The sequence below is a fragment of the Trematosphaeria pertusa genome, assembly GCF_010094035.1.
Source record: "Trematosphaeria pertusa strain CBS 122368 unplaced genomic scaffold BU26scaffold_3, whole genome shotgun sequence".
Taxonomy (NCBI): domain Eukaryota; kingdom Fungi; phylum Ascomycota; class Dothideomycetes; order Pleosporales; family Trematosphaeriaceae; genus Trematosphaeria; species Trematosphaeria pertusa.
The window spans coordinates 1,528,869-1,556,453 of record NW_022987214.1 but is presented as its reverse complement, the minus strand read 5'-3'; the positions used below and the strand labels follow the sequence as shown (position 1 = coordinate 1,556,453).

General features: G+C 53.8%; 10 protein-coding genes across 10 annotated transcripts; 4 read left to right on the top strand and 6 right to left on the bottom strand.

Moving 5' to 3' along the window:
• Nucleotides 1–1,105: 1,105 nt before the first annotated feature.
• On the bottom strand, nt 1,106–2,709 carry BU26DRAFT_220630 (uncharacterized protein). The gene is made up of 2 exons (XM_033820749.1): nt 1,946–2,709; nt 1,106–1,901 (listed from the first exon to the last, which is right to left on the bottom strand). Exons 1-2 carry the CDS (start codon nt 2,259–2,261, stop codon nt 1,270–1,272), a joined length of 948 nt encoding a protein of 315 aa, XP_033688319.1. The 5' UTR covers nt 2,262–2,709; the 3' UTR covers nt 1,106–1,269.
• Nucleotides 2,710–5,637: 2,928 nt separating this feature from the next.
• Nucleotides 5,638–6,568, top strand: BU26DRAFT_418570 (uncharacterized protein; the record flags this gene model as incomplete). The annotated part of the gene is made up of 2 exons (XM_033823255.1): nt 5,638–5,980; nt 6,033–6,568. The coding sequence occupies 2 exons, from the start codon at nt 5,638–5,640 to the stop codon at nt 6,566–6,568; spliced, it is 879 nt and encodes a 292-aa protein (XP_033688318.1).
• Nucleotides 6,569–7,416: 848 nt separating this feature from the next.
• On the top strand, nt 7,417–8,265 carry BU26DRAFT_601465 (uncharacterized protein; the record flags this gene model as incomplete). The annotated part of the gene is made up of 2 exons (XM_033835263.1): nt 7,417–7,462; nt 7,520–8,265. Coding segments are annotated over 2 exons (517 nt in total), but the record flags the coding sequence as incomplete, so codon positions are not given.
• A 556-nt stretch (nt 8,266–8,821) lies between these two features.
• On the bottom strand, nt 8,822–9,680 carry BU26DRAFT_220526 (uncharacterized protein). Its single transcript, XM_033820747.1, has 2 exons — nt 9,313–9,680; nt 8,822–9,228 (listed from the first exon to the last, which is right to left on the bottom strand). The coding sequence occupies exons 1-2, from the start codon at nt 9,582–9,584 to the stop codon at nt 8,997–8,999; spliced, it is 504 nt and encodes a 167-aa protein (XP_033688316.1). The 5' UTR covers nt 9,585–9,680; the 3' UTR covers nt 8,822–8,996.
• A 2,251-nt stretch (nt 9,681–11,931) lies between these two features.
• BU26DRAFT_220392 (uncharacterized protein) lies at nt 11,932–12,396 on the top strand. Its single transcript, XM_033820744.1, has one exon. The coding sequence runs from the start codon at nt 12,014–12,016 to the stop codon at nt 12,260–12,262; it is 249 nt and encodes an 82-aa protein (XP_033688315.1). The 5' UTR covers nt 11,932–12,013; the 3' UTR covers nt 12,263–12,396.
• Nucleotides 12,397–12,904: 508 nt separating this feature from the next.
• Nucleotides 12,905–13,802, bottom strand: BU26DRAFT_220425 (uncharacterized protein). The gene is made up of 3 exons (XM_033820745.1): nt 13,527–13,802; nt 13,296–13,468; nt 12,905–13,244 (listed from the first exon to the last, which is right to left on the bottom strand). The coding sequence occupies exons 1-3, from the start codon at nt 13,573–13,575 to the stop codon at nt 13,023–13,025; spliced, it is 444 nt and encodes a 147-aa protein (XP_033688314.1). The 5' UTR covers nt 13,576–13,802; the 3' UTR covers nt 12,905–13,022.
• A 414-nt stretch (nt 13,803–14,216) lies between these two features.
• Nucleotides 14,217–16,141, bottom strand: BU26DRAFT_220451 (uncharacterized protein). The gene is made up of 3 exons (XM_033820746.1): nt 15,319–16,141; nt 14,635–15,267; nt 14,217–14,411 (listed from the first exon to the last, which is right to left on the bottom strand). Exons 1-2 carry the CDS (start codon nt 15,650–15,652, stop codon nt 14,669–14,671), a joined length of 933 nt encoding a protein of 310 aa, XP_033688313.1. The 5' UTR covers nt 15,653–16,141; the 3' UTR covers nt 14,217–14,411; nt 14,635–14,668.
• A 4,043-nt stretch (nt 16,142–20,184) lies between these two features.
• On the top strand, nt 20,185–21,066 carry BU26DRAFT_515675 (uncharacterized protein). Its single transcript, XM_033828134.1, has one exon. It carries the CDS (start codon nt 20,610–20,612, stop codon nt 20,940–20,942), a length of 333 nt encoding a protein of 110 aa, XP_033688312.1. The 5' UTR covers nt 20,185–20,609; the 3' UTR covers nt 20,943–21,066.
• Nucleotides 21,067–23,117: 2,051 nt separating this feature from the next.
• On the bottom strand, nt 23,118–24,148 carry BU26DRAFT_515671 (uncharacterized protein). The gene is made up of 2 exons (XM_033828133.1): nt 23,431–24,148; nt 23,118–23,380 (listed from the first exon to the last, which is right to left on the bottom strand). Exon 1 carries the CDS (start codon nt 24,007–24,009, stop codon nt 23,485–23,487), a length of 525 nt encoding a protein of 174 aa, XP_033688311.1. The 5' UTR covers nt 24,010–24,148; the 3' UTR covers nt 23,118–23,380; nt 23,431–23,484.
• A 1,989-nt stretch (nt 24,149–26,137) lies between these two features.
• BU26DRAFT_515670 (uncharacterized protein) lies at nt 26,138–26,781 on the bottom strand. The gene is made up of 3 exons (XM_033828132.1): nt 26,415–26,781; nt 26,284–26,348; nt 26,138–26,154 (listed from the first exon to the last, which is right to left on the bottom strand). The coding sequence occupies exons 1-2, from the start codon at nt 26,658–26,660 to the stop codon at nt 26,340–26,342; spliced, it is 255 nt and encodes an 84-aa protein (XP_033688310.1). The 5' UTR covers nt 26,661–26,781; the 3' UTR covers nt 26,138–26,154; nt 26,284–26,339.
• Nucleotides 26,782–27,585: the final 804 nt, after the last annotated feature.

Here is a 27,585-nt window from a genome sequence, read left to right as displayed (position 1 = left end):
AGGGCGGTTTTCGAGGGGGTTCGTGTGAGGATCGCGGAACACCTATTTCTCCCCGACAACGTAGCAGCACCCGGGAAGATGTGGAGGGGGGCGGCTCTATCCTCCACGCGAGGTTATCAAACGCTGGCGAACTAAGACGAATCGCGAGTATCGAGTTCGTACTCGTAGAGCTGCGCAGCCGGGCGATCTCCATCCCCAGCCGGTTCTCCCTGAGACGGCCCTGATCCTTCTATGGCCTATGAGCATGGGACACAAGGGACAGAAGCCCGGCAACTGGAGTACTCACGTCCTGGCTTGGGTCGAATGGGATAATTAGGCGTCGGCTGCGTCTTGGAGCGGTTGCAGCGGGGCATTTTGGTGTCTTGATCAGAAAAAAAAGGGCTCCGTGTCTTAAGATGATCGATCGCCGTGAACGACTGTAGGAGCAATACAAAAACGCGTGTACCGAGGCCTTCCGGTTGTTGGAGGAAAATCCAAGCAGGAGAATATTGCTGGGGGAGAAGGGGGGGCTCGTCTTCTCGTCGCGTCCGACCAGGGTGATGCTGGAGAAGCGAGCATTGACCAATGGCCTCACCAGAGGGGATTCTCCTCCAACGCAACAACGAAAACCATGCTCTTTCTGAAGGCTCACACTCTTTTAACAATTGCCGCTTGATGCGTTCGCGTGTCCCTTCCGTGATTGGGAGGTTGGATGGTTTCGAGTTAGTCAGCCTCGCCGAGCAGCCTCCTAATAGCAGCAGAAGCAAATTGATCTGGAGCAGGTACCGTCCCGGCCTTCGCGAGTCGAAGACTTCAAGAGGAAACTCATCAAGGTCCGTCCTAAAGTTTTCGTACCAGATCTGTTGCCAGGTGCGCAAATGCTTAAGGTTTTACCGACGCCCAACCGCCTCGCCGGCGGAGCTTCTCTTAAAGCAGTCTCATGCTGACACGATTTCCAGATGAACGGTAGAGCATCCCAAGAGGAAGAGAGTGGGCTAAGAGCAGTTGAAAAGGGGATCTCTTACGGAGACGCCGTGGTACTACGATATGTTAGCGAATCGCTTGACGGTCACGTGCCGGTACGAAAAGAGAATTGGTGTGGTTGGCCTGGTGCATTCCACACGGCAAGGAAACTGAAGGACAAAACTTTAATTCAACGTCATCCATACACCCGAAAGACGCAATGAAACATCCCCGGAGGCCAATGAAGGAAAACAGACACCCTCTTATTTAACCAAGCACCAAAAACGGTCTCATTTCTTGCCGGCTCCTGGGAACCCAAGGTAATATTCAGTCCGCCTTCGAACTCAAATTCGCCGTCGTAAGAAATACGATGAGAACTGCCCAGATCCTGCTTAATGTGAGCAGAGAGCCGTCAACGGGAAGGGTGGCATACATCGCGGTCAAACTGAAGGTTTGCATCGCTTCTTGGCTAAAGAATACCACGGGAAATGGGAACGCGAAGCTCAAGAACGTAGCGGCAATGAGGCGATCTTTCGTCGACGAAAGATTGTACAAAAGGATGACGGCACCAGCTACGCAGCCTACAGCAATCAAGCATTCGACAGTGTTGACCAGAATGTCGAGCGTTGCTCCGCTCACGCCTTGCGACTGCTGCGCCGCATTACGACCCAAAATTCTCCTGTAGTATGTCTGGCAAGGCACGAAGACGCGCTGATGGAAAGGAGCCATCAGGTTCTGTGTTATGATATCTCGAATGAAGTCGCTGTCGCAGCCGCGGCTGGCCATTAGGGTAGGCGATACGGAGTGGCCGGTCGAGCCGTAGAGGGAGCGCAACTCTCCGTTCGGTGCTCGTAGCCCTTTTCCGGGCTGTTCCATGTAGTAGCGGAATACGCTGTCCATGAAATACTGGTCGACCACAGGCGCTTTCGCCGCCTTGGAGTCCTCCTCGTTTACTCGACCTGAGAGGGTAAGATGAAGCTTGTGGGTGGAGATGATAACTTACTATACCAGTGCAAAGCTTGGTCAAGTTCGACCATCGCTTTTTCGAACCGTGGCAGACAATCTCCGTCGTCTAAGTCGGCTGTGCTGCTCTTCAGTTCATTTTGCAATTCCTCCCATGCGCGCCCACGCTCCAGCACTCGCGATTCTACATATCGCGCTCTAGCTGCCCTGAGCCCCAAGAAGCGATGCCTGACATCGCCCTCGGGACGGTCGTTGCTGTCGATGTCATCGAATAAGTCTGCGTAGGCGATGATGCAACGTAGGAGGTCTGCGCGGCTAGGCCCCTGTTGTTGGTTATCCGAATGCTCGGGCGGCATCGTCTAACCAATGCAAGAGCGTCTGCAGCAGCCGTCAAGAAACGAGGAAAATCCGCACAAAAAGATGTCAGTTTTCCTGGTATTGCCTTACAAAATTTGAGAGCCGTTCAGGTGCGGTCGGGAGGCTCTCTTATACTGGCATAGCCTTCTTCCACAGCCTGTCCAGGAAGCTCTCACCGATTGTTCGACATTCCTCGTCGTCTCCCATGCTTGACAAAGCATCCTCGAGCTGCAATGAAGGTCGTACACGTTGTCGGAGAAGCCAATGGCAATCTCGAAGCATGCGCAGCTGCATATCGCTGATGGTCTGCTCTTCGGAGCCGTACGTCCACAAGGCTTTCGCAGCAACACCGCCAGCTAAGGAGTTCCAGTGAACTAGTTGTGTGAATCCCTAGACGATAGCATTATCAGTCCATCTTCACCGGTCATCTGCCTTGTGAAGCGCATGCGCGACGATGCTCAGAGGGGGACCTCCAGTTCCATCCATCCCAGTCCCTCCGGAAGCGCGTATTCCGTGGTATGAACCTCCACCCAGCAATCAGCATGATGTCCATAGTGTCCCACGGCCTTATGACTGGGCTGCATGGGTTCTATGCAGAAAGATGGAGGGTGCAGGACCCGGGAGTGGGCGCGGAAGGGAACGCAGGAAAGCGGCGGTGAAGCGGATTCGATGTGGCAAGCATATAGGGCGAGCGACGAGAGGACAAGGGAATCAGACGCAGGCAGATACGACGCGTCTAACGTAGCGCGAGAGATGGTGGAGAGATACGATAGCGTTGGTGAGAAATCGTGATGGAGGTAAGGGTGGGGAAAAGCGACTGAGATGCTTGCAGGCTCTGAGACAGGGTAGAGACAGCACACAACGCCTCCACTGACATCTCACAAGCCAAGATCCTATGAGTACCGTCAATTGTGATAGGCTCGCATTAGGCAATATCCATCTCGACGAGGCACCGAGGAGGCAGCTTTGGGCAGTGATGGTGCCCTCCTCCGCCGAGACGACCGCCGTCGACTGCAGCCCGCCCAGACTCATAACTCGGTTTGGCCTTCTCTCCGTCGTCTTTGTGGCACAAGCCGGATCGTGCGTGTGCACGCGGCCAGTTGCAGCAGTCGACGACGCTGTGGAACCGAGGGATATGCGTCTTCCCACCACTTCAAGGAGCGCTTTGAGCCAGTCCTTTCTTGACTGCGTCTATCATTTACCTTATCGCTTTGCGATTGGCGGTATGGAGGATTTTCAGCCTCATCGTTGACAGTTCAGGGGCGAAGGCTGAGGCCGAAGTCCGAGGCAACGCTTTCCAGAGACACAATCTTCCTTCTGATTTCTTGGCGGCAACAAGCAGAAACCTTCCTTTGATATTGATAACGTTGCGGAGCATCCCAGAGAAGATGTTGAGGTGGTCGAGAGACTATGCATGCCTTTCCTGCGATACGGGTTATTGACCTCCAGAGGTCGAAGGTCATCTTCTGCCAGCTCATACGATACAGCCTCAGATCATCCCGCATTCAAGCATTTACACGCCCGATGGACTCTCGACGCCCCATGATCGCAAAGCGAGCTGATCTGAACCGGTCAGACCCAGTTTTGGAGGGCGTAAGATTCAGTCGCCTTTGGGTCTCTTCTCGAAAGCCACCACAAGCGAGGCAGCAACGGCCAAATTGCTAAGCCAATGGTATGCCATTCAAAGAAAGAAACTCTCCTGACTCTATCACCAACTCACGGTGATCATCAAGAAATGGGCGATGCATACATGCGCCGCGAAGTGTTTGACCCACCGGTCAAGACAAGGAGCCATCGACATGCAGATCGATCAAAAAGACATGGACGCTAATATCGCAGTGACAAGGCTTTGATGCCTTGCTGCAGAGCGGTGTGTGAAGTGAGTTGGCAATTTGGAATTCACATACCGAGAAGCATCTTAGGAAACGCATCTACTAGTGCAGCGTGCTCGATGCCATACACCCTAAGAACTCTGCTCAAAAAGAGCTCTTCTCTACTGCACCAGAAGGATATGCAGAGAGTCTCGGGGAAATGTGTGTGCAAAAGGCGATGTTGGGGGATGACGTTTGGGGTCAGACGAGGTCACTCACCTCTGGCCCGGCTCCTCCTCAGCCTCATCCCTATGACAATAGCACGAGCGACAACGCATTCGAGAACTCTTCCCGTGTCAGCAATGGCACCCCCGTCACAGTTGGATTGCAGGCAAAGGCAGTGCGCTGTCATTGCGCCCCAAGATCGCTGATTACTCCCTGTTTGCTCGAGAATGCTATCGTTGCACGGCATGCGGTGGGCTGCAACTCATCATCTGACAACGCGTGAGGGCGCGTAAGTCGGGACACCGGTGTCGAGTAGGCGACATGCCCATGTGGTCCCTGGAGCTGTGTGGACTGCGTCCTTGGCTGAGAGGGAAGATAGGAGGGACGAAGCTGCTGTCTCAGTGACCTATTTGGGGCCTTCACTGGGCCAGGGATACCAGCGGAATGAGCCACTTCATTAAGGATGAAGAATTGGTGGAGATGGTGGCAGGAAGGGCATGCTGTTCTGGTTCCGCGGGGCTGCTAGGCCGTCAACGGTCGCTTCGCAGTCAGCGAACTCCTGGCCCTCGCCGCCGCCATTCCCTCCACACTTTTCATCATTTCATCACCAAGGCATCCGAGAAACCCAAGTCGACCCCGCTTCGGCGTCTAGAGTGATGCGAACGGGCCGCTCCATCGCTCTATCCACAGGATCCAGGTTTGCCTTCTCGAGATTTTCGACGCTAGCTTGCAGTTCGACACGGCAATTGCGACACCCTGGCTCCCACGCATGCGGTAGCGAAAGCCTTGTAAGGCGGCAGGAGAGCCAACACAGCATCACTCCGTCCAGATGGAGGGCCTCGATACGCTATCAGCTTTCGAGAAAGAACTGCACTTTGACTCACAGTCCCCCTCGACGACGCATCAAGAATGACGAGGCGCGAAACCGGTGAAGAGACCTCTAGAGGTGTGAATATGTCGAAGGCCCGGGGTGGTTGTCAAAACGGTCACAGGCGGTGAGGTGTTGCGTTGCGTTTACTGCTAAGTGCCACGATTGGCCGGAGTTGACCTTCGGTGGACCGCAATGAGCCTTCTCCCACCCTCCTTCACGCTGTGGATATGCTTGACGACGTATACTACGACCTTCGGTAGGGTCGCGCGAAGATGTGGGTGATGTTAGCCTGACTGAAACTCTTTGCCCTGGGGAACCTTGGAAAGAGGGAGATCGCATTACACCAGGAAATAAAGGCGAGGAGACGTGCCACTGCAAACCCTGAGAGGAAATATCCGGGAAACGATCAATCCTTTACCATCTCTTTTGAGCACGCCTGCTGGGTTTCGAGTTCCTCATTCCTCCGCCATGGCTCTGCCACTCGCCAACCTGGCCACTCAGATCCCAGTCTTCAATCCCAGTGGCACTGGTGGGCCTTCCGCGATAGACCTCATCAAGAGTCTCTCCGAACACAAACACCTCTTTCGAGCAATTGAATCCCAACCCAAAGCCGGCGTATATGAAAGTTTCGGCGAAGAGTGGTCTTTGTGCCTTTCTTATCTTGAAAGCGAGGTCCATCGATGCGCCCGCGAAGCGAGTGCATTTCTAGATGACAAGGCCCGAGGGGGTGGACGTGGTGAAATGGAGACAGAGTTGCATGACGACCTTGCGCAGGTAATGCTTCCACTGTTCGACTTCCTCGAAAAGCATGGTACGTGCCAGCATGATGACCGTATGACACATTCCAATAACATCTCTTGCAGCGCGTGGAATGCATTGCTCCAGCAGATTGGCGCGGACTCCCACCCCGTCAACACTTTTCATGAATTACTTTCGCGCCCACTTGAAAGCATTCGATGGAAACACAAGGGGCCCCAATGGAGAAGACACCACGATCTATGGCCCGGAAGGAACCCCGGTTCCTCCTCGCTTCAGGGCACGCGACCATGATGATCTCAATCCGATCGAATGGTTGCTAATCCACAGGTTGATGGATCCATTCATACAATTGGTATGCCGTCCGATCCGCCTTCTTGCAAACAGATTGATTGGGAAGCGACGGCGAAGCTCCGATGTCGACCAGAAAGCTGTGAACGCGACCGTGATCTCCGTCATCGCAAGAATGGTCGTCTGCATGCTTGCCAGCCTGTCGCTCGCCGCTGCCATCGGAGTCCTGGATAACATCGGGAGCCAAAAGAATCGAATAATCGTCATGACGGTTTTCGCTCAGGTCATCGCGTCGTCAGTCCAGTTCCTTGGACAAGAGTCGACCCCCATGTACCTCCTCATAATCTCGTAAGTTGAAAAATCGTTTGTTTCGGGATAGATGTTGATATAAAGCAGTTATTTCCAGGCGATGGTGATTTTTGTCGGCACCACGAATGAGCGAAATAATTCTCCATGAAAAGTGGTTGTTGGTGTTGGGTTGAGGGGAAGCCCGCCTTGTTCACCGCCACTTCGTCAACAAACCTTAGTTAGGTAATCAAGGGTTTTAAAAGGTCCTAATTATCCTAATCACGTGGCACCTTCAGTTGGCCTCCCACTCTAGTCAGGCTGATCCCAATCCAGTCTAGAGTCAACTATTGCAGAGCCGCATTATATGGCACGTCGAGCCAACCAACAGCCAGCGCGGCTCCGGCTCGCTCTACCCGCACTGTACCACAAGCCCTTATTAACAACAATCTCTAGTTTGAAGGTGAACTGGAAGTCGTTCAAAGCGTTTCTGGCTTCCCGTTCGCTTGCAACCGTAGGCCATACTCGCCATACTCTCGCCTTCCCAACACCGTCCCCATCAGACCCCAGATCCTCCAAAAGCCCAATGGGCAAAAGTAGGGCAAACAGCGCTGCAAGTACTGACTCGCGCGTCTGCAAAGCCGGTAACGCAGCCCATGTAGCTGCGTGGATGAGAGCTAGGGGGGACTTCCTCACACTTGGCAGACCCATCGTGGCTTTGCGCTGGTTTTGCCCATTGTGGATCCTCCCAACCGCCTTACCCCTCGAATTCCGGCCTTACTTTGGTGACCTCTGTCTTTGGAAAGTACATACCAGTTTCGCCTTGGAATATTCAATCGTTTTCCCTCTCCTTGCGGCCCGCAATATCCACATCACACTCTTCAAGGCTACATCGGCCTCCGCCGTCCACCCACGATGGCTTGCAGTGGCAAGCTCCCTACAAAGGCGGCTTTTAAGGAGGGTATGAAACGCCATCCTAGCACCAGGGCCTCCTCGAGACTAATTTTGCCGATGGCAGCGCGAGAGAAGGCGTCCGCTGGTGGTGCTCCACCCGCAGAGCGGCGCGGAGGGGAGGGCAGCACAGACAAGAGCCCGTCTAAGGGGAAAGGGGGGAGCAAACAGACGTCCAAGACCAGGAAGACCAACAAGAAGAAGTGGAGTCTTCTTCGATCCCAAGGAAGTGGAGGCTCAAGCGCGTGAAGCACTATTGCACCGAAGACGATGGCACAGCAGACGCGTTTTCGGTGACACCCCATTCCAACCTCGGCCTTTCTCCCCACCGCAACACGCCGCTACCTCTGCCAGGCCTATATTTATAATACCGGACCACCAAAAGTTATCACTCTCTCCCGAAGTCCACCATCTGCATTCCCCGATCCGCTTCCCAGACGTTGTGTTATGCACCCTACATGCCCACTGCCCCTGTCTTTCGCGCAGCCGAAGTGCTACCACCATCACCACCGCCCGCGCAGCCATCTCGTCCCTCTGAACGCTCGCATCATCCTCCTACTTGCTCTACATTTCCCTTGTCGAACTCCTACAGTGCTGACCTTGAGTCGCGCATCCCCGTAGGCAACACCATTGACAGTGCCCCTTGCGATTAGCATCCTCAGCGCCTTCACGATTACGACACCCGATGCTAGTCATCCCGCTATACAGAGCCACCGAAGCGAAACTATTTCACCGGTCCGCGAGCGAGCGGTCTCAACCCAAGATTGTATACTCCCAATATTGCTGCGATCGGGCAGGGACGAAGACACAGACGGTAGATCGTTCAAAGAGCGGTCAGTTGATATGGACGCGTCACTCACCAGACTTCACAAATACTATGGCTATACAGTTGAATACTTATTGGATAGTCATTCTCTTAAAGCTACTCTACAGAAGCCTGTGGATTGGGCAACGTGGATCGCAAGACCGCCTTGCCCGAACATTTCCCATAGCCTCTACACCGCTCTCAGGCACCAGGATAACCGTTATTACATTGCCTGCTAGCGCCAGGCACTTAGGTATCGAGTGTCATTCATCCATGCTCCTCTGTTCTTCCTTCTCGCACGCTACGAAGCCTTTGAAGAACTCCTCTTCAGCACTTGAGCAAAAAGTCCTCTACAGAAGCCAATCTCTCAGAGCTTTCAGCGCTATATGAGTCAAGACACGAACATCGAGGCACAGATACACCCTGCACGCCCGCTCCCCACTCGTATCACTCCCCTACCATAGTATGCCATCCTCCACCTGAGTTGTCGCTTAGCTCCCCATGAGACCGCCCGCCATATGCAACGCGCGTGCGCGAAAGTGACCTTAGTATGTACCATTCAAAGCATCTCCCACCACCCACAACCTGCAATCGTAACAGGCTGCCGTACGTACGCCGTTGCATATGTCATGCAAGGTTGCCGCAGCCGTGGGCGGTTACAGCGTACGCCATTCGGAGTGTTTCCATCAAGCCGGCACCAGATCCTGCAAGAAGAACCAGGCTGCGGGCATGCGCATCCTTATATGAACGAGGAAGTATGGGGCAGTTGCCAAATCGGAGGTGAGGCCGGCACAATGGAGGAAAGCGCGGGGGATGGGGGGTTGCATGACGGGTGATTGGAGGCCGAGGTGTGACTGGGCGCTCGTGGAGGGCAGGTGGGCGATGCGACGCGGGAACGTGCGGCGATTCGACCCGCGACTTCATCGATCCCCCTCGAAGAGGAAGCGGTCGACGTGTGAAGGAACCGGTATCTGTGGCAGCCTCAATGTCGACGGTTAGCACTCTTCCGTCCCTATTTCTCTTGTGAAGAAAGAGCGGCGACTGACTATATGCACCTCCTCAAATACCGGTGCAGAGCTCCCAGCCAACTCATTGCCAACTCCGAGGAGTCCACACCACCAGACGACGCGAATGAACCGGGTTGAGATGAGCGAAGATTCGGAAGGGCGAAAGAATGTCTGGGTGAATAAAGACTGACGAAACGCGCACTCAATTCTCGCACTTTCCGGAGGGGCTGGGGACCAACCCATGGCCTAGGGAGCCCGCCAATGGCGGGTGTTGTGATTGAGGGACTACCACGAGCCACCAGCGCAACAATGCTGCGCATCGTCAGGCTTGAAGCGGCACTGATACCCCAGACTCCGCGTCAGGGAGCTGAAGGTGTGTCTCTCTCGGGCTGAGAAGCCAAAAATCAACCTAGGAAAGGAGAACAAGACGAAGAGCCATTTGGAGGCAACGGCGAAATGTACCGCTCGAAGCCTCACTCTCTCACCTCTATCGCCGTGGTGATGTCAGGCTGGTTATGATTCTCTCCATAACTGCCTCATCGTTTTGGTCGGGAACATGTGTTCTCTTATCCGATGTACCCGCTTGAGTTGCACACCCCGTTGCTTCGTCACAGACTTCAACGCTAAGAGTTCTTGATAGGCTAACCGCCTACCCTTTCGGTCGCGGCATCCGAGGCCTTGCAGCCACATGATGACGCTCAACTCGCCTTCTGAAACTTCTGGATGACTTTACTCGCGCCAAAAACTTCCCACGACCCTGGAAACGGTACCGCAAAAACCAGCGTAGTGTAGTCCTATCTCGAGCATTCTATCCAGCTGCATCATCTCCTTCAGTGGGAGAGACGGGCGCTCGACGCGCTCCGCCTCGTTCTGCGCTATTGAAAACCCATGTCCAGGCCCAGAGGCCCTGCTGTGTACGTCGTGGGAGCCATGTCGATGCACCCCAATCCGGCACGCCGGCCACTGGTAGACTTCTCCGCTCACCGGTCAGGAAGAATGGATGACTGCAAGGGGAAAAGCAGTTCACTGGTCGTTCAGCCTTCGGCACCTATTCCCCGATCATAGAAAGAAATTGACGGTTAGCAGCGGCCAAAAGCCCGCCGCAAGCGTTAAGTCGGCTCGAGGACGCCGGATTTGGAAGTCGTATCGAGCGCTTCGTCGTGGAAACGCAGCTGCCCCTACGCACACACGGTAGGCTTGGGCAGAAGCTCTTCGTTATCAGAGCCACCATCATGATTGGGGGTTTCCACTCATCCAAGTGTTCTTCTGTGAGGGCTGTTCGCGTCGGCGGGGCGCTGTGTCTTCGTGGTTGTTGCACGCTTGCATACCCTCCTAGGTGCTTAGTAAGGAACAGCGTATCCTATCCGTATTATACAGCGCCCCCGGCTCGCAGATCCGAGTTTCAGCCTCACCGAGCAACACGCATCCATGGCCGTGGACGCGAAAACGGTCGGCTGCTGGATCGAGGCGCTCGGCCAGGGCTGAGCTGTGCCGCACGCATCCCCGAAGTCGGAAAGCATCGAGAATGTGTCCGGGCTAGCGCGCGCGGACCCCAACTCTGTAATATAATGGCTTGTCATTCGAACCCGGTCATTGGATGCGGTGGTGGGAAAGGAAGAGAAGTTCGCTCACCGATTAAGTTCGTCGTTTCCATATCTCGATGTCGAAGTGTACCAGCCATGCCACCGCACGGCGTCAAGCTTATCACGACTAATTATGAGGTCGAAATGTCTTTGTGGTGGCTGAATCCTCAAACTCGCCTACATAGATATGCAAGATATGTCCCCCAACCATCTCTATTCCGCGCCAATGACACACGGCACGCGTTGGATCATCCAAGACAAAAGGCGGAAACCGCATAATGTTCCGCGACCGGTGAGGGAACCACGGTGGGCGGCCTCCAGCTCGAGTCGTGTCCCTGCAGCCTGGCATCCATTGGGACGGTACGGACCTGGAGATCAATATTTTGTTTTGATGACGCTGTGATCAGAGTTGCTTCTCTGAGCTTCGTCGATATCAGTGCTTGTTCGACGCGACTAGGGTGCATGCGAGTCATGGAACATAGCCCATGCCTTCGCACTCTCGTCTCATGGCAAGCGGCACGGACCACCCAGGCGCGACGCATCCTGATCCATCATCCAACGGCAGCTGACAGCAACGTCGCTCTTGGCTCATTGACATGCTTTGGCTGATTGGGCGGGCCGGGCGTGGCTGGTCTGCAGGGAGCAGGCGGAGGACCGTTGCTGTGATGTCTCGCAACGCGACGGTCCACTCTCTCTTCCTCCTCTGTCATCGACTTTCTTTTCAGAAATAATGGAGTCTTTTCATCCCAGGAGAATGCCTATTGCATCGCTACGACGAAGCCGACCGCGAAGTATCCTCCATCCGTAATGGAGATGGGGAGATGGTTGCGTGTGCGCGCGCACCCAGCGCGCCCCCGAACCCGAACGCGAACGCGACACTGAGAGACTTCGCGATCAAGAGACCTGGACCACACCATCCTCACAATTATCCTTCTCTATACTTGCTCGTTAATCGATCGGGACTCGAGTCACAGCGCGATTCACTACTTACTTCCTTTTAGGCGCCCTCCCAGATACCCTGACACTTCTACCGCCATTCCTTCTCGGCGATTCCGAGCAGCCAGTCACGATTAGCCCAACCGCGAGAAACTTGACGACGCGGTTTCGAATTCGATTGCGCAACGCGCGCTTAGCCCCTAGCCGTACCTTCTCCATCTCCGATTCGGATGCGCTCCGGCTCGTGGTTGCAGGGTGTACCGTTGGGCAAGATGCGCGAAAGACGCAGGGCGAGAGCTTGTTTGGACGTCAGGGAGGATGGCGATTGCTCCGCCTCTTGTGGCTTGCGAGGCAGAGGCATGACTCGAGCGCAGCCACTTCTGATCGTCAGAGCAGGCCTCGCCGATGTGTGGAGTTTGGGGGCGGCTCTCGGTATTCTGCTAGCCAGCGGTGATGAGATTTCGGGGCGTGAAGCTTAGCTACGCGTGCGCGAGACTCCTAGACACCTATCTGGACCTCCCCTACTGCCACTTGGAATGGGCCATACTGCGACCTACCCGCTAGTGCAGTTGAGGCTGCTCATAGCGTCCGCTATACGCACCCGATCACCCGTTGAGATTTACTTGCGATAGTATTCCAGTTATACGCCTTCAGATCCGGCTATCAACTCAATCACCGGGGCGGGCTGCGCATATACTCCAGATCCAGGCTTCGGAAGCTCCTATACCCTTAGGTTTCGGCGGAAAATGCTGGGGCCCAATGCGAAGCTGGAATTGATAATACAAACACAGCACGGCTGCAAGCTTTGGTACGGCTGGTGGCTCGGATGCTTTGGTATGGATTGGGGGCGTAGATACTGTCGGCTCGCTGTGTGTGGGATTTGTCTACACATGCGATCGGGGTTGTACGCGATCCAGGGGCGGGTCGTCATCGCGATATATGGGCTTAGGATGGGCAGATTGGGCTTCTGGATCTGCTACACACTGTCAGTTAATAATATGTAGATAGAAAATATGCAAAGGCACTGTTGGGCATGAAGGAAGATGACCGTTCTATATTGCTAGGGGCTTTTGACGCGCCAAAAAAATTGATAAAAGAAACCCATCCGTGTCGCCTACGACAGACCAGCAGTCGTGGGGATTCCATTCGTGAGACTTCTGCAAGCTCTTCGCTGCTCTTAATTCACGTCGTTCCGTGGTGATGCTTTGAATACTCGAATGCGACGTCCAAGATGCAGCCTTATCGTAGATGGATACGATGCGTGAGACTTGCCGAAGATGCTATCGCGGGAGAGGTTGCGAGGTCTAGGAGGCTGCGTGGATGATGAAAAATAAGACCCGATATCAGATGCTTTTGGTGTTCTGGCCTGCGGAGGTGGTGAAGGAGATGCATGCCGACATCAGAGCAGCGGAAGAATCCGCGCCTTTTGTGGTGGCTGTTGAAGCTTCCGTGTACGCAGTTCTTTGTTCAATTAGCAATGTCATCAACAGGAGGATGCGCATCGCTGCCTACGTACCAAGGAGCTCCCGCGATAGGCTGCAGATTCCGCATCGGAATACCCGTAGGGTCGTTGTTGTTCCTGGTGGTGTTCGCAGCTGCTCCACTTGAGCTTGCCTGGGTGAACAGCCCATTGCAATCCGTGGATGAACCAGTGCCATTGCCGGCGTTCAAGGGTATCCCTTCCCCTGAAAAGCGCACTGTGATGATTAGAATGAAAGAGAGAAATAGGAGGTTGTTCCATACGAATGGGCCCTAGCGTCGCAGTAGGGATCAAGACGATATATTCTGGCATGTTTGTAGGTGACGTGCGAAAGTGAGACCCCACAATGGGAGAAAATTTCGAAAGGAACGGCGTCGACGTGCTAGATACTCTAACCTGCAAGCTGTTGAGTGCGCCCTCACTGAGCTGTGTATGTTTTGATTTTGCATTTGTGGGATCTCAAAAAAGCCCACCATGAGGCTTTCTTTTGTGCGTTGACACCGCTACTTTTGGCCTAGTTGGTAGGGATTTAGACGGGGCGCGCGAGACCAAAGGCCAAAGAAGCGACAGCGGGATTCATGACTCGAAACGTACGGGGATGCAGTATCCATTCATCGCCATATCCGCGGAGTGGGCTTGAGCGCGCTCTATCCCGGCTCCTACTCACTTTGACTGCGCCATCGCCGCCATGACACGATGCTCGCAGAGCTGCCCCGCGAAACATGCACAAGGGTAACACGCCCTCCTATGCCGCAGGAAGTTAAGTTTAGCGTGTGATTCTTGACCGGATCAATAGCCCGTGGACTTTGCTGTCTTCCGAGCGACCAGGCCCAGATCCAATCCAGTTGGAACGCGTCGGGGGTGCAAAAGGTTCTCGCCTACTCGGACCACGGTCCAGAGAGGGAGTTTGAGTATCGGCAGCGTATGCCATGGCGATAGTCGCTGCCTGCTGGCTTATTGTTCGACGAGCAGTGGGGGCTAACGTGACATGTCCGATGCCACCATGCAGCGCACGGTTCATCCATCTTTAGAATTGACCTTAGAAGGACATGGCGGTTGACAGAGCTTGAGAAGCACGCGTGCTCAGGGATGCTTGCTCAAGGGTTGACCCGCCAATGAATAAGGCGTATATATGTTCAGTTGCCGGTCTGGAGGCAGTCAGCTAATGTATCGGGTCAGAGCAGCTTTCAGTCGTCTCCCCAGAGCCCAGCTCGAACATCACCGCTGCTGTACAGCAAGGGAATGCTCTTGGCAGTCGGGAAAGCATCGACGAAGGCCTGAGGCTATAAGGCAACCTCCGCTAGGACGGCCTGGGCAAGGAACCCGGCCGGGTCCCGTTGGGTCCGTGCACGCGATGTGGAGAACACTCACCGCTCAACAGTCAGACGTCACCACCAACACCCGTCTATTGAAACCCACATCCGTTACCAGTATTCGAAACGAAGACGGATGCAACCGCAAAGAAGGCTGCCGTTGCGGCAAACACCTCTCCTCTGGAGGGATTGCCCGCCATGATCTTTACTGCGAGGGCGAAGAGCGTCCCAAAGCCGCCAACAGCGCCAATTCGAGCCAGCAGAGGATCGATCGAAACGAGAGCAAACATTGCTCCAGTTAGGAGCAGCGAGGCGGAGATGCATGTAAGCGTATCCATAATGTCAACAACCCGGTGATACGGAACGTCTGGTCGATCCCATCGTTGGGAGCGGCTGATGCGTCTGCATAGCCTCCGAAAACGTTCGAGAATACGCTTTTCGATCCACGGACTCCACTCCACAAATTTCCTCGTCAGGATATCGTTGGTGCTGAGGCCTCTCCAAGCACATGTATCGGTTCGCTCTGATGGGCCAAAGTACACCGTGGCATCCTCTTGTGTGAACCCAAAGCGCCAACCCTGGGGCCCGATTTGAAAGAATGGTACCTTATTCAGGTCTTCCATTCGCTTTGTCGCCGATGGACTTTGGTTTGGGAGCTTCATTATCCGTTCGCTCAAGCATAATGTTTCTCCTGGAAGTCATCAGATATAAGTCCCTTTCAGTGGCATAGCGCCTGGCTTACCATATCTCCGTAGGGCTTCCTCATATTTTACCCATTTATCTTTGTATATTGCAGAATGGTTGTGCTCGACGAACCAACGGGGGCAATCCAGCACTGTTGTCCCACCGGCGGTTCCCCGCACTCCCTTCAGCGCCTCACACACTTCGTTTTGCCTCGTCAACACTGCGACAGCATCATCCTGAAGGAGCTTGGCCCATTCTGCGGCAAATCGGCGGAATCTTCCCAGCTCTGGATACACAGCGATGTTTTGAAAGAGTTCGCTGAATCCTTGATCGGGACGCCGGCTTTGCGTTGCGGTCTGAGGGGTTTGAGGTGACCTCGGAGATGTTGCCATCGCAGATGTAGGCTAACCTATTTAGGAATCGTTCCCAGGACCGGAAAAAGGAAATTCTAGAAGAGCAATGATGCGAGAATATGTTTGAACCGATCCGTTGGGAGTCTGAGCTTATGCTCAGAAGTCGGAGGAAGAGGTGGAGTCTTTATAATAGTGTCGCAGACCGGTTCGAAAGGAGTTGGTGCCACCAGGTCTACCTTTCAGCCCTATCAGCTCCACCAGTTTGATCGCTCCATGATTGCCGCAGAAGCGATCGAGATACGCAGCACCGAATCATTGGCGAGCTGTGGCCTCCTAGCAGCGCGTATCAACTGCAACCGTTCGCGGCTCTGCAGTGAGGAAGAGTTTCTGGGGCCAAATTTTCCATCCGCTACGAACAAGCCTTTCCTCCTGTCATAAGCTCCCAAAAGCCGCTGCTCCTTCGCCTCGCCCACGAATATGAGGCTTCCTGGCCTGCGATCAAAGCAGCGGACCAGAATGCATGCTGCGGATTTAGATCACGGTGGGTTATCAGCCAGTTACCACCCTCCAAGAACTATGTTAGACCCGAGGATACATATTGCGGCGCAGCTCTCTTCCACACGCAGCACTCATCGGCTTCGCGCGTATGATGGGGCTGACGGAGTTCGCTAGGAAAATGGCGTGCTGAGGACCAGTGCCCACCCTCCTCGTCTGGCTCATCGGTTCAACCTTGCCTGATTCCGTGCGGGCCGTAGCCGATAATAGCTCGGGAAGTCATTACGAAGCGTCAGCCTTGCTGCACCCTGGCGGTTCGTCGCGTTGTTGGTGTTTCTGTGCAGCGCGAGAAGTGGCCACGATGGTAGGCTGAACCCCGGGAACGAAGCGACAAACCCCAAGCCCTCCAATTCCAAGAAACCCCGCAACTTCCCAAGAAGCACCCGAGTCCACGTATGCGATACAAATTTGCAGGTCGACGCTCCAGGGCTTCGAATCACTACATGTAGGTTAAGAAAAGCATTTAGAGCATCTGAGCCGGACGCTCCTGAAGGTAGCAGTTCGGTGATAGGGCCGCGAGGCTGCAAGCCGATCGTGGACGAGTCCTCCACCAGTCATTCCTAGAGTATTGCCTGCATTGCCGAGGAAGCCCTTCACAAGCAGAATGGACTCCATGAACCGGATGTAGACCACGGAGGAGGAGCGCCATTGTGCCCGTTGACGTCCCCGTGCAATGGTTGGAACACAGCACTCCTCTCTTCGCCTCCCAGAGCTGTGCAAGTTGGTATAGATGAGGGTTCGCGGTGTTTGGAAGCAGGACAGTTTTATTTTGTCGAAAGGAGTGATCACGAGTCAGTGGTGTGTCGGAGCGCAGAAAAGACGAGGCTCTGGGAAGGGAATTCACAAGCCACAGTCTCACGGCATTCGCATAGGCGCCTACACCGGCATATCCACTTATCCGACTCGCAGATGTTGTGCGGTGGGCTGCATGATGCAGGAATGTCGTTCGCCGGTAGTTCTAAGACATTGCCACGCGGACGATTGATATCACCGTCATAACCGCTCCATGGTCATTCGTCCACCCGAGATGTGAAGGTCATTGGCATCATAGCAGCGGCTGCCCCCACTAAGTGGCTCTCGCACTGGGATATACTGGCGATCTTTCGTCCTCGTCGGAGATAGACATTCCCGCAGAAGTGTCATCCCTCCACCCAACCCTGTTCTATTCCATTTCTACGAATGATTCGGTCGGATGTTTCACGCTTAGCTCCAGGGGCCCTAAAAATACCTGTTCCCCACTGGGACCGGGCCAACAACGTCGCGATAGGAAGGCGACCCGGCTCGAGCCTGATGAAATGCTTTCCTTATTTACCACGACTTGCAGGCTACCATTCGATTTTGAAGCCAAGCCAACTTCTGTAACATCCAACTAGACTTTCCACTCAGCTGCAGCGATGATGCATCGCACCATGCGATACGACAGTAGACTATACCTAAGCGCTGACGACCGTGTGCTTCCTTTTCGCTTGGGCCTCTCTGTTCAGTCAGCATAGATGAGGGGCGCTTTGGAGAAAGATCCATAACTCATGGATCTATCACGGGCAACATGCTCCATTGGTGTGGGCACTATACCTATCTAGGAAACTATGGTGAAAGGGAAACCCATAGGGGCATTTGGAGCCTCCGCAATCACTGACTTCTCTAGTATTAATCTTAGTTTTTAAAAGGCTCTACCTGGGGGCTTTCGCCTCTATTTACCACTCTGTTCATTTCCATGGCGCAGCTACGGGTTGGGGGAGCACTCCTCTGGTAGCATCACAAATATTTGATACATAGTTGGAAATTTCAGCATGGGTCAAAGAATATTTCCTCTTATCATTCCATTCATTCTATTCATCCCAACAAAAGAGTTTTACTATATTGTCGTTCTCTTCAATCTCTAAGCTAGATCGAAAGGACCGAAGAGCTTAACCTCAACACGACCAGCGTTCAGGCGTGAACAGGGTCTGACCTCGAAAGCCATCGTCACGTTAGGGTATGATATTCAGAACAAAGAAGGCATACTTGGGGTCAATATCATATAGAAAAGGAGCATCTACAAAGGCTGGACCGCGGAGTGAAGTGCCTCCCTCGGAGACAATATAATCCGACTCCGGAGTTTCTGCGCACGCGACGACCCATGAAACTTGTCGAATATCTGAAGCGGATGCCTTAAAAACCCTTCCTACTATGAGATGTGCCCAGAAGAGTTAGTTCGTGCTTTTCTCGACACGACATAACTCCGTGCCGAGGTGCGGTTTTTCAACTGGCACCTGGGCACTTTTAGCAACAGCAACCACGAAACGAAAGGAGCGACTTACATTTCCCAACATGCATCTCGAAGCTAGTGGCTTCCCACTTCCTGGTGGTGGCATGGATTCGTCCTTGCCGAGCTCATCAGCTCGGAGCAAACATGCAGAGATCGAAAAGGAAAAGACGGCCTCCCCATGAGCTGTCACTACACAACCTCTCACCGCTTCTCTCGCCGTGCATGGATCCTCTTGAATATTCTCCTTTAGGCTGACCGGCGAGGCCCACGAGCAAGCCACATGAAGCTTCATGATCCTTCAACAGCCCCTGTGCGCAGGCCACGACGCCCCACAGTATGCCCAGCGGTGTGACGTGCGAAGACCGACCACCTTCTGGCCCCCCAAGACCCTCATCGGTGTGCCCGAAACATTCGCCGGCAGCCGGAGGTATCGGTACAGAGCTTTCGGCGCGGTATCATGAGCTCTCCGCGTAGAATCACGCCCAGTCCTCCCAGTGCCGGTACCTAAGACACCGCGAGAGCGACCATGTTCTTATCAGCTTCATTAAGAGGCTGGGGGAAATAAAGGAGAGCTCCGAGGCGCTAAGCAAGCTAGAAATCGACCGAAGTCGGGATCTCCAGCCATCTTCGCGGTGGCCACGCACACTGCGCGCCCAGCCCGGCACGACGCTCAACCTGCGCGCAGCCTCACCACCATAACGACGCTTACATCAACAGCTTGCCAAATTGCGCGACGAGGTGCGAGTGATAATCATCTCTCAACACCCTCCACTCCCCCTGCATAACACTTGCAGCTTCTCGCACCTGCTCACTAAGATTCATAGTCAAAGTTAAGGATAAGCATCTAATTAGGATTAGCATATATATTAAGAAGTGTTTAAGACTCGTATAACTACGCTCTTTTTTACACCTAAACACCCAGATTCTAGTAAGAAATATAAGTAGTAAGGTCTCCTATATAAAAGTGCTTAGAAAAAGAGGTGACTACACTTTTTTAGAAAGGATTTTACCTCTTTTAGCTCTCTCTTTAGCTCTCTAGCCCCCTCCGCCTGATCTTATACTGTTCAGTTCTGTAATAAGTACATGTATTAGTATAAGTACTAATCGCTTGCAGCGGTAGCAAGTGCTTATTCTCAGCTTTAACTGTAGTTGCGAAAGTATTCTAGTTATATGCTTTAGGTCTAGCTATCTACTTAATTACGCAAGGGGGCTGCATATTTACTCTAGCTCTAAACTGTAAAGCTTTTATATTCTTAGACTAGAGATGCTAGGGTGTAATGCGAAGCCAGAATTAATAGTACGGAGAAGATTGTTGTATTTTGTACCGGAATTTGGCAACTCCGACACTTCTCCCTTCGCGCCTTGCTTTGGGCATCCCAGCCACCTTACTTACCTTGCGGCCGAACATCTCCTCTACATAGTTTCTTATTTACGAACTCCTTTTAAGGACGCCTCCAAACACGCTGCATAGCCTTGGATATGCCTATCCTTCGAGAAATCTAGCGTTGATTGCGTAAATTCCTGCTACCATCACTAGTGGTTAGCCAAACTAGTTCACCCAAGCTAATCGCGGTCTATTTTAGGAGAGCCAGCTTTGAGGCATCGCCAGCCAGATGTCGATCCGTCGCCTTATCGAAGTATCGTGTTAGATCACCGTTAGACGCGTAGTTCGGCGAGACAAAGGTAGCCTAGAACATCTATGGGAGGGAGTGTGACCTTGGGACGGACATAGTGTATGGCATGCTTTCACGGAGGTAACCTTAAGCAGAACATTACGGTGCGTGCGCAAGCGACACTTCATTGTTTTCGAGGCGGAAATCTACCAGCTGGCTTGGGGAGACCTCCACTGCCGGCCCTTTATGTGTGTTGATCTGGAGTGCAAATAGTGAACCCCGTGGGCCAGATTGTCACCTTCCCACGACACATACACTGCTGTATTTGCTGAAAGCTGCTGCATCGCCCATGACAGCTTATTTGCCTCACTGTGTTCTTCCCTCATCTAATATTTCTAAACATTCCTCAATGCCGCCGAGCTGTATCGGATCCCACCAATACCGTCACAGAAAGCTGTCCACTTAAAGCTTCCCACGCCTCGTGGCGGCGCAGCCCAAAGAGCAAATCACTGAACCAATGTCGGCAGCGGCACATACACCATCGGCTTGGTTTCCATCATGCCCGCTCCCTTGTCCTGGTATGGCTGTATCTTCCGCTCTTCTTGTCGCACGAACCGCTGTTGGACCTTATGCAGCATGCGCTGCAAGCGTGCCACAGCGGCTAAGGCGTGAACCCTCCGGAGTATTTCCACCTAGCCGGTTCCAGACCGCACACCACCCGGCTTGCTTCGTGAAAGCATATACTCCTATGGTAGAGGAGACCAAAGGCCGTGTCGGAAGAGGCAGTCGTTTCCCGACTCCTATCCTGAGACAGACGACACCGAATGCCGGTCGCGGGGAAGTAATGGGCAGCGCGCGGGATGTAGGATTGCTTCGTGGGGTGATTGGAGGCCGAGATAGGACCAGGCGTTAGTCATGGGCGAGTCGGCGATAGATGCGAGGAAGGAGGGTGACGACCATCGCGGATCGCGTTGGCGGTTATGGCTGCGCCGCGCAAGTGCCATGGGCGATAAAAGGGTGAGGATGGAATCTGCTTTCTTGAACTTGACTGCATCAGCTTCTCAGTCTGCACTCGGGGTATCAAGGCCGACGCGCGAAGAAATGACCGGAGACCATACTCATAATACAACGATCGAGCTCCCAAGTGCCCAGGAGAGGAACGGAATCCGCGACGCGATATGGGAACGAAAGGCTAAAGAAATGAAGAGATAATCTTGATGAACGAAGAGTTCAAATTTTGGAATCTGGCAGATTCCGCAGTGGCTGGAAAGCTGGGAGGGCAACACCGCGCCCGGCACCATCCACCAATGACGCCAATGTTGTCGTCCTTCAGTTTGTCACGAGCCACGCGCGTATCTATGCGACGGAACACGCAGCTTCACGCCGAATTGCCGCTCTCGAAGGATCCAACGGCTTTTGTTTACGCTTTTTCGTTTTGGCTATAAGTTCTGTGGTTGGCGAAAGATGAAAAGAGAAGGATGCAGGGGCTGTCCCGTAACCCATCCGGTTGCCTTCCGCAAAGAAACGGCTTATCGACCGCAGATGCGCTGCATGGCGAGGGCTTGTCACGTCGCAGAAGGGCCTCCGACCCATCAACACCCGAAGCATCTCACGACACGTCGGGAGCGCGAAGGGTACGCAGGAAGCTCCGTCACAGAACACGATGCTGGAGACCCAGCGACAGGCCGGCGGCCGCCCCTTCGCTCGCACCGTCTGCAGATACTGCTCTGTAGGATGACGTTGGTCTCACGCCATGAAACCTTGAGGAGTATAACCTTCATAAGCCGAGCTACCACGCAAACCCTAGTCAAGGCGAGCTTTCGCTTTGACTAGTCGTCGGAAGCCTCCCGCTGCTCACCGGTGCAGGCGCCGCTAGCAGGTGTCACACACTCCGTGGGGAGGCGTGTCCTGGGACATGTTCCGTCTTAGCCTGCACTATTGAACGCAACCCGCGCAGACCTTGACTTCGCTTTTGCGGAAGGCTGTCGAACCAGTCATAGCATCCCTCTCCTCACCGATAACCCAGCGGTAATGGCCCGGAAGGGAAAGACAGCCCACTGTCCCATCGACGTATCCATGCTCGTGCGACTTGGTGCTCATGAGCTAGCAAAAAACTGACTCCAGGGCCTGAAGCTTCCGAAGGGAGCGAGATGACTGCTGTCCTAGTTGCCTTGTCATGCCGGATCTGGACGAGATATAGAGCATCGCAGGAGCGTAGGCTGCAAACCCCGGCATTGTAGCTGCAATGTAACGCAAAAGTGCCTTAATTACGCAGAGAATCGCCGCAAATACGAATTTTAGACGCATCTAAATTCGCTTTTTTGTGACTAGGTGTCGCGTCAGCGCATTCTCGTCGTCGTCGTGGTACGCGGCTGTGCCTCCTTGGGCACAGGCAAGAAACCACAAATCCTTGCGGCCGTTCAAACACAGGACCTTTATTATGAACTCCGCCCAGCTTCAGAACGAGATCGGCGGCTCACGTCGGTGCCCCTACTCCGCTCTGGTAGAGGTTGGTCGGCTTGCCGAGTTGTTGTTGACCGTGTCGGGTTGATATCAATCAGCCGAATCGGAACCACTCCGAAGTGCCGGACTCGATACAGCCTCAAAAATTCGAATTAATGGCTTGTCATATGAAGACGTTCATTGGTCGGGGGGAAGGGCGACGTTGGGGCGCAGGGCGTGGAACTGAGCCAGCGCGCCGCCCAACAACGCCCCTGATCCCGGGCGATAACACCTAAAATCAAGCATGCCATTCCGTGCCGCGAGGAGCATTATGAATCTTGGACTTCGAATTTTCCTTATGGTGGCTGAATTTTGAATCTTGCTAACGCAGGCCGTGCGCGTTATGCTGCCAGGCTTACCTCTTGTGCACCAGAATTGACGAGCAGCGCCGGAAAGTATGCAGGAGGATAAGGCTAAGCTTTGGCGTGCTAGGACCGGTGAGTGTGGCCTCTGCTCGGACCGCGCGCGCGTGTCAAGCTGGGTCGTGTTTCTGCGCCCCTGAACCAGATGACCGGGCCGCGATGGGACGCGCCGTAAATCATTCCAAGGTTGTTTTGAGGGGAGATGAGATCTTGGCCGATGGGATGCCCGTCTAGAAGATTTCGTCGGGACCTCGTTGTGATCGCGACGCCCTTCTCTACCGCGTCGCGCAAAGACGAACTCCTTGCACTTACCTATGTAAAGTTCTAAATGCCTTCTGTCCGGGCAATCCTACCAACCTCAATGGTTTCTTCTCAATGCACGCCAATCTGATTCGACACGGCTATGCTCTTGGAATGGGCGAAGCAACGCGTTTGCCGAAAAGTCGAGCGCGTCCAGCCGCTCAAGGTTACTCTGTAACCATCGCAGGTTAGCATCAAGATCCTCTCTCAATGTCGTGGAGTGCTCACCTCAAATAGGCCGCTGCCCCGAAACTCCTTCTAGTCCTAGTACCTCGCCCGACCATCGTCTCCTCAGTCCCCTGACAGTCCACTCGCGCGCTTAATTCGCAACCAGCTTGCCCACCATACGACGCCTCTAACGAGCGCAGGACGCGCGCGCCTTCCTCCGCCCCGGCTTGCCTTCCTCGGTAGACCCGACTTTCGGACCGGCTTTCCTGGATACACTAGGATCAGCCTATGTGGGTGAATACCGGCGAATGTGGATCTGAGCTTGCTCGAAAGCTTATTTGGACGTTCTGCATGCCAATGCCCAGAAGCTGGTTCGCCAGGTGTTCGCTGGCATTGCGGTGCAGAGACCGGTGGCGTGCCTTTATGGGCCAACGACTGCGGACTATGGAAGGGTGCATCTGTGAATCTCTCTGTAGAGTACTCGCCGGCGGAAATATGGCTCGGGGCTGCTGGTATTGATGACTGCCTGCTCGCCCGTCCCCTTATGCAGGTGCGCGGTGGCATCGTCAAGAAGTAAGGAGGGGATGATGAACACTGAGTTCTGAGCGACCCGAGGGCAACGGAATACACTCTAGATAAACTGTTCATCGCATTGACGCCGCGTCGGTGGGGCGGTCGGAGGCCTAGGATAGGCCAGCAATAGCTATCCGGATGAATGGCATTGCCGGGAATCCATATGTCGCCTTCACCAAGTAATTTCTAAACGAATATACGAATTTCAAGGCCATAATGAACACAAAATGACTGAGTGCTATGAGAACTTGATTGTGCTGGGACTAGAAGGTGTTGCGTGTTTGAGCAGGCAGACGCGACACTAGGTGGAGGTTGATAGCGACCTTAGGGCAATAACTGACATCGGAATGCAAGTGCGGAAGACGCAAGAACAAATGAGCAACCCAATCAAAGCCAGTAACTTTTATTTTAAATGCACTCTACAGTACTATGAACTAATGCATGGATAGAATTGGTAGAAGAGTTCTGCGGGACCAAAGCCGGAATTATGCGCCAGGGAAGTGATGAAGACGGCAACGAACATTGCATTCGGGAGATTGAGTCTCTGTATCTTTCATCAGTTAGTCCACTAAGAGGTTAAACTGCTCAAAATGCTTCGGACATACCTAATTTTGCAAGCGTTGATAAAATGAGGCACGGCTGATGCCACTCGACAGAGACTAGGCATTGTTGGAGCCGTCGGGGTCTCGGGCGACCTTTGGGTTTTTGATGGGTGCTGTGAAAGATTAGAGGGCAGGTTTAGAGATAGTGGTTGTGTCTTACGAAGGGGTGGCGGGTCATAAGTCGGGATCACAGTCTCATGCAGGTGGACAGGTTGGGAAGCCACGGAGCCCATTTTGCCAGGAACTTGGACCTTTCTGGCGATGAACTTCGCACTAGGGAGATCAAGGTGGAGCAGACTGTTGCGCCGGTTTCAAGGACTGTGAAGCCATAATCTTATAGAGAGGAAGGCGGTGTCCAAGGCACCCTCCTCTATCGACTGCCCTAGCAAAAGGTGGTTAGTGACGCCGCTGCGGGCCGTCGTAGTGGTCGTAGTTTGCACCCTATCGCGCCTTGAGTCAGCTCCAAGCCGAAACAATGCATAATGAGGCGCGAGTAGACCCACTCGCAGGGTCTCCCGCTCGACGCAGGAGCCCGGAAGTGTGGAAGAAGTGAGTTGTCGTCGCGATGGCAGGATCGTGAGAGCCGCTGGGTTATGCAGCCGCGGTGCTGAGGCTCCTCCTCCTAATGAGGTAAATGCAGCGCTCAATGCGCTTAGCACCGACCGGTGAAGGCGCCTCTTTTCCCATGTCCAAGTGCGAGAATCGTACTACCTAGGTATGTTGAGAGGGTCGGGGCTCGGTGAACAGGGGGGAGTTTCGAAGCCAAGGAGATGATCCAGTGACGCTTCATCCGAGCCCCCAAGCGCACAATGCAAAATTGACAGGTCTCTAACGCCGCCCCATGCTCCCCGCAGGCTCAGTTGCCACCTTTCGACTTGCACAGAGACGGGGAAGCTGCTGCCAGCTGTCAGCCATGAACCTTAAAGGGGGGTTGGGGGAAACAATGCCGACACCATGTCTTGCAAAGTTCCTCCCAAAGATGCTTACTTGGTTGACAGGGAGCGCAGCGGTCCGCTACGCAATCTGTTGCTGCCTGAGGCCTGAAATATTTGATGATGACCAGAAAGGGTTAGGGCCATCCGTCCAGCTGGTTCGCGAAGATATTTCCACGCGCCCTCGGTATCCTCCACGACTCTTAATGAGCCCCCACCCAGCCCTACGCAGTCTTCGCGACATCATCATCAGTTGTGGACACGAATACCGAGGCCACTGCAAAGAACGCCGCGGTGTAAGCAAAGATTTCGCCACGGGAAATACGTCCAGAGATCAATTTCGAGGAGAAGGAAAATGCCAGACCGAACACGCCGACCAACGCGATGCGAACCTTGAGAGGACGCACGGAAACAAGAGCGAACATCGTAGCCGTCAGCAAGAGAGGAACGAAGATACATGTCGACATATCTATCGTTCTGACAATGGTCGAAAGCCGAACGCGGGTAACCTGGGTGCCGTGCGGTGACGGCCGATAGCAGTTGCGCAAATCGCGGAGACGTCGCAGGACGTGTTTCTCGATCCAATCGCTGTGGTTGATGTAGAAGGTTGAGAGCATGTCCGCGCTCTCCATTCTCACGCTCTCAACGCCTGACCAGGCAACGAAGTCTCGGGCTGCGAGATTCTGGTATGCAGCGGCGGCACCCTTCTCATTCGTCGGCCCGAAGTCGCCATTGGGAAACAGATTTGGAAATCCCTTCAAACGCTTACTGAAGTACGGAGAATGGTCCGGTAGCTTAAGTAACTGGTGCGATAGGCACAAGTCTTGGGCTGGTCGAAATTAGGTATGGAAAGCAGTGGGCACAGCACGAGTCACTCACAGTAAGCCCTGAGCCTTTGCTCATAATTCGTCCATTGCTTGTACAACGACTCATGGTCTTTCACCAGGATTCTAGGGCACTCCAGAAGCGTTAAGACGTCACGGCCTTCGGCTCTCCGGAACGTCGCTAGAGCATCGTTAAGCTCTTCTTGTTCCTTCAACAACTCCTCCACATCATCGTAGAGCTTTTTTGCCCATTGTGCTCCCAAGCGACGGAATTTAGGCAACTCCGGGTAGTCCGCGCATTCATTGTAAAAGTTGGCGTAGCGATACGCAACTCGCGGGGTTTGCGGCGTCTGTTGTGGCTGCTGCATGATGTGTCGTCGGGGTATCAATCAACCGAGGGAAACTTTGGATGCTATAGGCTGAGGAAGAATACTGGTACAAGGGACCGCCTTGTCGCGATAGAATGGACAAAAGAATATAGGAAAGCTCTGCTGGAATCAGAGCACGATTCAGGTTGGCAATTTAACTTACATTTATATTCTTCTGTTCTTTCGTCCTGTTTTCCAGTCCTGCATTATCTACCCTCCTTTCCGTCCACTATCGCCGTTGCGTCTGGATCGCTTCCAATCAGATTAGGGCTTCTCCGAATAGCGTTGGTATTTGCAGCGAATACCAAGGTAATATCTTCCCTTACCGCTCACTAAGTTCGGCAGGTTGTCTCTGAGCTTCATCCGACTCCCGTTGGGGCTGAAGTAGACCTCAAAATTGCGTCCGATGCCATTCTACGATGAATTGGCATCAGGGCCTTCTCATAGTGGCTCCTTCGACCATGATCTGGCGCGCGATAAGAGAAAAAAGCTGGAAAGGCTGGTGCTTCATCCGAGTCGATGTCGAACGCTGACCACTCGCACACCTCCAAGATCGAAACAATATTGATGTCCTGGGTTTCGGCACAGCAATAGCCTTACAAGACTGCATGGGGGAGGAAATAAGACGAACGGTCGTTGAGCTGCTGGGGAGGAAACGGGGTCGTCGTGGCCAATGCTGACCCTCCATCGCCAGAAGCCTCGCTCCGTTCGTCGCCTGATGCCGCGCGGGCCGGCGCTGACGATATTTGGGGCTTCACCCGAGTTAGCAAATCTTCCACGACATTGCAGGCCTTGACCGTGGTGTTTAGCAGGGTGGTGTGTTGCGGTGTTCGAGAGACAGAGTTGAGGCAGGGAAGCGACGCCAGCCCCTTCAAACCCCAAGAGCGCCTTGGTGCACGAGCGCCTATATTCACAGATCTACAAT